General features: G+C 29.0%; 1 protein-coding gene across 1 annotated transcript in view; it reads right to left on the bottom strand.

The window, feature by feature from the left end:
* Positions 1-942: 942 nt before the first annotated feature.
* LOAG_18676 (hypothetical protein) overlaps positions 943-6,325 on the bottom strand; it is a gene marked incomplete at its 3' end in the record, with an annotated part of 14,719 nt that continues 9,336 nt past the window's right edge. Inside the window, exons 4-10 of the mRNA XM_020451340.1 lie at positions 4,725-4,888; positions 3,949-4,044; positions 3,483-3,609; positions 2,574-2,776; positions 2,070-2,232; positions 1,437-1,649; positions 943-1,050 (exon numbers count right to left, since the gene is read on the bottom strand). Of these exons, the coding sequence (XP_020304883.1) occupies positions 943-1,050; positions 1,437-1,649; positions 2,070-2,232; positions 2,574-2,776; positions 3,483-3,609; positions 3,949-4,044; positions 4,725-4,888 (1,074 nt within the window). The remainder of the gene's footprint in view (positions 1,051-1,436; positions 1,650-2,069; positions 2,233-2,573; positions 2,777-3,482; positions 3,610-3,948; positions 4,045-4,724; positions 4,889-6,325) is intronic.

Genomic DNA, 6,325 nt, shown 5'->3' on the forward strand with positions numbered 1-6,325 from the left:
GGTGGAAATTGTACAAATTTCAATTTTATTAAATAATAAATATACCAAATATCATGGAAGCATGTTTTCAATATTGAAAATATCGCTAGCATTAAATAATTCTTCTCAACAAAAGTATTAATAAGCAACAAAAGCGCTGCAAGCAAAATAGCACCAACAATATACTTACGTGAAAATATAAATGGCAAACTTCAACGGTAGAATTGCATCATTGATGCATCGAACTTGCAGGAGTAGTTTTAAAGCAAGTTCATAGTGTTACTCCATGATAAGCTTTCAAAGGATGCGATAATAATTAGCAATAATGATAAAAATAATAATAATAACAATAACAATGATAACAACGGTAATAATGATAATAATAATATGGTAAAATGATTGATAGGAAGAAAATATATTAGTATTAATTAATGATGCTATAAAAATATTCAAATATATTGGTTGCACTAGCTAATTATTACATTACTAATAAGATTTTTTTTAAACGAGAGAAAGACAAAGAAGGAGAAAGGAAGAAAGGGAAAGAGGGAAAGAACGAATGAAAAAGCACAAAACTAAGAAACAACAGTAAAATAAATGAATTAAATTAGGCAAGCGTTAATTAATGATTAGATGAGGGAATAAATGTCGCTGTAGACTGATACAACAATAGTAACGGAAGGAAAAAAAGAAGGGAATTTCTTTTAAAAAAAGTTGAAATAAAGCAAATTTGAGAGACTGTATAGCAAAAACAATAGAACGTCATAATAATTTTCACCATTAACAGTATTTCATTGATAAGGTTTGAAATAAAGCAAATTTTGAAAGATGATATAGAATCAATCAATCAATAATCATTCATACAATACATTAACTTCCATCATCAAAAATATTTCATTCGTAAGTCATCGAAATATTGAAATAGCCCTAAAACCCTAAAACGACAAAAAAGATGAAGGATAGTCACAAGATTGTACAACAGCGACATATAGCTCGTCGGGTTGGTTGTGTTGAAGTGGGTGGCGTAGCGGGTGCAAAATATGCATGTACTTCCACATCTGGTTTGAAATTCTGCAAAAAAAAAGAAGGAAGAGTATGATTAAACGAATAAGCAGTATAAATTATTGTATTTCATAATGGTCGGAGGTCACTGAAAGGTCACGTGATATTGAAAGGTTGAGCTATTTTCAGTTAGCAAAAAGTGAATGAATAATTTGATTTTCAGTTGAAATCGTATATAGAAAGAGCAAATCAAATTGATAAAGAGATTTGAAGGAAAAGCGAAGAGAAATGAAATGAAAACTACGATTCCGAAATTGAACAAAATAAAGTATTAATGGAAGAGTTCTAAATATTTGTTTTAATAAAAATGATTGATCTGCTGACTGTCAAGTTTTTAGCAGAGGTCAAAACAGGTAATTGATTTCATATGATTATCTTTCAATTACAAAGAGTACCTTAAAGCGTTTAATAGCATCTTTGGTAATATTTTGGCAATCGTACAAATCAACTCGTTGTAAGGTGCGCACTTGTCTCATGTAATCTAGACTAATATCTGTGATTTGAGGACAATTATCCAACTCTAACACTTGGATTCGATCCTTTAAGTGATAATTCAAACAAAGCTGTCGTAAACCCGCATCGGTGATAAGCTCACAGTGTGAAAGACTCTGCAAAACACGAAGTCATGCAAATTACAAGAATCTTGAAACGAATTAAAATCTACCACAAATAAAAGAAGTTGTATGAAACAGCAAAAAAGATGTAATCAAGAGTATATTGTTATCAGTATTATCATTGCTTTTAAAATTACCACCAACAATGTTTCTCAAATAATCTTTTTTTATTTCTGTTTTTTATTTATCGTTTTGCCAGACACTATCAGAGAGGTTTAAACTAATATCCCGACTGCAATTACTCTACCAAGAAGGTCGAGTTTTACATTCACACTTTATAATGAATAGAGAAAATTTTAATATCCCTCAATAAAAGAAAGTACACAACCGGATTACAGATTGTATTAGAGTTTTTACAAGTACTATTTTTATATTAGAATTTCTACAAGTATTTAAACGAATATATAACCTTACCAAATTAAGAAGACATGGGCATCCCTTACTAAAATTGTCTAGCGTAATATCAGTTAACAACGAGCAGTCTTCCAGATCCATCCTTTCCAGTTCGTGACAATTTTTGGCTAAAATGCCGAAACCATGATCTGTCAACAGGGAACATCCGGATAATTCGAGATCCCTAAACGATACTGTTTATCAAGCAACTATCACAAAAAAGAGGTCAAAAATTCGTTTGGGAACAGTAAATTTTTACAATTTGAAAACAAAATATGATATTTATAATTATGAATTCAATAAAAGTGGAAGTGAATTTAAAACAAGAATTTCATTATGTTAAATCTTTCCTGTTTCATAAATTAAGGATCAAAAAAATTTACAAGTTCGTTCAAGGGTTAAAAACTGAGAGATAATCAAGTGTTTGCAAAATGACAATAACAAAATTACAACTGCTTTGAAAAAGAAAAACCAGACAGCAGCTATTTTATTCTTTTTGTGAAAATTAAGATTAGCATAATTTACTTTAATCTATGACATCCATTAGCAAGAGAGATAAGAGCCCTGTCAGTAATTTGGGTACAGGAAGATAAGCACAGGTACTCCAATTTTGGGCAACCAGCTGCGAGATTGGCTACTGTATCATCAGTGATAAAACATCCAAGTAAATTGACTGTTCGTAGCTGACAACAGAAATTACGCATTTCCGCAAAGGCAGTTTCTGTTAACTGAAAATTTAAAATTTAAAAATTTCAAAGAATTTTGTCTTATTATGCCTTCCATGTTAACCATTCACTGCTCTTTTTGTAGTAACAAAACTTCATTAATTTTCATGTTTGAAGTTGAACTGGAAGTTTTAATGAACCTCCCCCGCCCTCCTTCTTCCCTAATATTAGATTCTCTCGTAGTTTTACTATGACAAATTCATTAATAATTAATCGTGTTATTTCTAGTGGTCACTTGAGTCATTTCTCCATCACTCATACCCCTCTTCTATTTTGCATGCAAAAATGAGTTTCAAAAGTAAAAGTAGATTCATACCTATTTATAAGTCATAATTATAAATCAATTAATTAAACAGCAATACTAGTTTAAACTAACCTATATTTATTTGTTTCGCATTTCTTTGGCAATTCATTTTCAGTTTTTCAATTTTATTAGCAAATCTTTTTTTTTCTTTTTTTTTGCATTTAATCATTTTGACTAAGCAAAATAAATTTCCTTGTTAATTTCCAACATCGTATAGAGTCATGAAAAAAAAAAGAAAAAACGATCAGCCTTTGACCTTTGATTGATTTTTTTGCATAATAATTAAATTCAATAGAAAGTTTTGGAAAGTGTCAGAAAAATTTTTCATTTTCTGTGTATCATCAGTATGGAATTTTTAGGGAATTCGAAAGAAAGAAAAAATTTTCCATAAACTGAATTACTTACACCTTCACATCCACGACAGATCAGAGTGCTCAACTTCGGACAACCTTGTAGTACTGCTTGTACTCCTCGATTTTGCACATTTTCACACCAACTGATATTTAAATATTCCAAATTTTTACATCCTTCACTGTAACTAATGATTAATAAAAAAATGTTTTCTTCTCTTTCCTTATCATTTATTTCGTTTCAAATCCAAATCATTTAGTCATTTTTACTATGTGACTAACGTCATTTAGTCACGACATTTAATCATTTCGTCTTTAATTCTTCAATTTAAATTGAAATTTTAACATTTTACGAAAAATTACTGAAACTTCAATACTTCCCAAGAAAATTTATCATAATTAAAGAATTTCTCAAACTGATTGTCATTTGACTGAAATGAATCGCAATTTTACTAATAAGACAACAAAAGGAAATCTTTTTTCCGTTTAAAATTTAAAATTTATCTAGAAGATATATATACCTTACTGCCCTGAGAGATTTGTCGGTTATTGCAGTGCAATTCTCGAGATCCAACCATACTAATCTATGACAATTCCTTCCCAAATATTCGCATGTACTGTAAGAAATATAATGAGAACTTTTTTCCCGAATTGAGAGAAAATAATTGTTAGAAATTCTTTTGAATGGGAATAAATCTCCAAAACATGCGGCATGTACTTACTACGTGAAATTAAATTTAAAAAATTAAACCATTCCATGAATCGTTAAATTTTGAAGATTTTCGAAATATTTTTGGTACATCTAATAAATTTAAATGAAACTTATCCTTTTTGCTGTTACAATTTCTAAACCAAACCTGAAGGAAATATTAAAATGCTACAGTTTTCCACCAAACAAATCTACAGTTTACAGTTTGTAGCATCAACAATTCTCATTTTTTATTTCAACAATCTTATGTCAAATCTAAATGATCAAAAAAAAAAAGAAATAGAAGGAAGAGAGCTAAACACAGAAATTTTCAATGAAGAACAGGAAGTTCAACTGAACTTTTCGCATAATAATAGGATTTTTCCAAAAGGATAAGGGTAAAAGGTGGGAATTGGTATTGTGGCCTCTTTGGTATAAAATTTTTTTTGAAAATTACCTAATTTAAACCTTTTTCTTATTTCAAATTCCAAAATGGGAAGCCATAGATTGATAACATCCGGTAATATTTATAGTTGGCATTTTTTTTTAGAATTATCTAATAACTGAATTTAAATTTCTTAATTTAAATTGTAAAATGAAAAGACTTACGAATCAGTGACACGTTTACATTTGTACAACGAAAGATGTTCAATGTTTGGACATTTCAGAGTAAATGAACGTAAAGCATTTTCTTGTACATTTTCACATCCACGTAGGCTTAATCTTTTCAAAAAACCACCACATCTTTTTGCTAAATTTTCCACTACCGGTGCCTGAAATATTACATTATTAAGATTTTGAAAATAATTAAATTAATCAATTTTTCCTTCGTCTTTTTTTTTATTTTTAATCAATACTTATCAAATGCCGAGAAATAGTTTGTTGCTTGGATGTGGGATGCTTAATGGTTTAAATTAATTGAATTTTGGTGTCCAACAGCTCTTTTTTAAAATTTTTCCCATTGTTCATTTGAAAAAGCTAAACTTCATCTACTCATTTATCATTTTGTTTCAACGAAACTTTTTAAGAGGATGGGAAAAAAAAGGAACCATTAAATCTTTCTTTCATCAATAACTTTTATTGATTACACTTCTACAGGTATTTCGTTTAAAAGTTTCTTTTAACAAGAAGAGAAGAAAAAAAAGCGATCTTACTCGATGGTGATTAATGCTAAAGAGAAAAAAAAGGAAAAGCAACAGAATGAACGATTAATAGTTTAATTTGAACAATTCATTTCGATTTTTATTTTTAATTTTATTTACGTTTTTGTTAATTCAAAGATGAAATGAGGTATGATTCGGGAGGAAAGGATAGAGCGAAAAGATAAACTTTTGAAATATAAATGAGTGAATGAATGTATAGGATAATGAATTTGAAGTAATGCTCTCACACGATTCACATACAAACTATGTCTCTATTTATTCAAAACTTGTCACGAAATAGAATAATTACTATTGATAGTAACGCACATTACATGTCTTCTTATTTAATGCATATATGAAATTGGAGTAATATAACCTTGATTAAATTGATGTGCAACTCATCATAGAACTAACCATTACAATAATAATGGCAAATCCGACAATAACAATAACAATAACAACAACAACAACAACAACAACAACAACAACAACAACAACAACAACAACAACAACAACAACAACAACAACAACAATGACAATAACAATAACAGTAACAACAACAACAACAACAATAACAATAACAACAACAACAACAACAATAACAACAACAATGACAACAACAATAACAACAACAACAACAACAACATTAATAACAGTGGAAAGGACAAATGGTTGGCATTGTTCCGATAACTTTTACTTTCTCTCATGTATTTAGGAATAATGCTATCAAAAAGTTGACCTGAAATATCTGTCAGGAGAATGATAATAGGACTGGTTGGGATAGTCTTACTTTCCAAAACTCTCGTCATTTCTTTCTTTTCCTAATAGTTTTATCTTGTTTTAGTAGTACTTTTCCCTTAAAACTGTTGAACTGTTAGTAATGATAAGGGATGAAATCTGACAAATGTATTTCAAAATATTCAATGAATTTTGCAAACTATAATATTCTTAACAGTAGCGATGACAATAATCATAACAACAATAATTAATATGATTATAAAGAGACAACAAATAAATAAATGAAATGATAGTAATAATTATTAGGTAAATAGTAAGACTGCTTACTTT

The sequence above is a fragment of the Loa loa genome, assembly GCF_000183805.2.
Source record: "Loa loa unplaced genomic scaffold supercont3.439, whole genome shotgun sequence".
NCBI lineage: Eukaryota > Metazoa > Nematoda > Chromadorea > Rhabditida > Onchocercidae > Loa > Loa loa.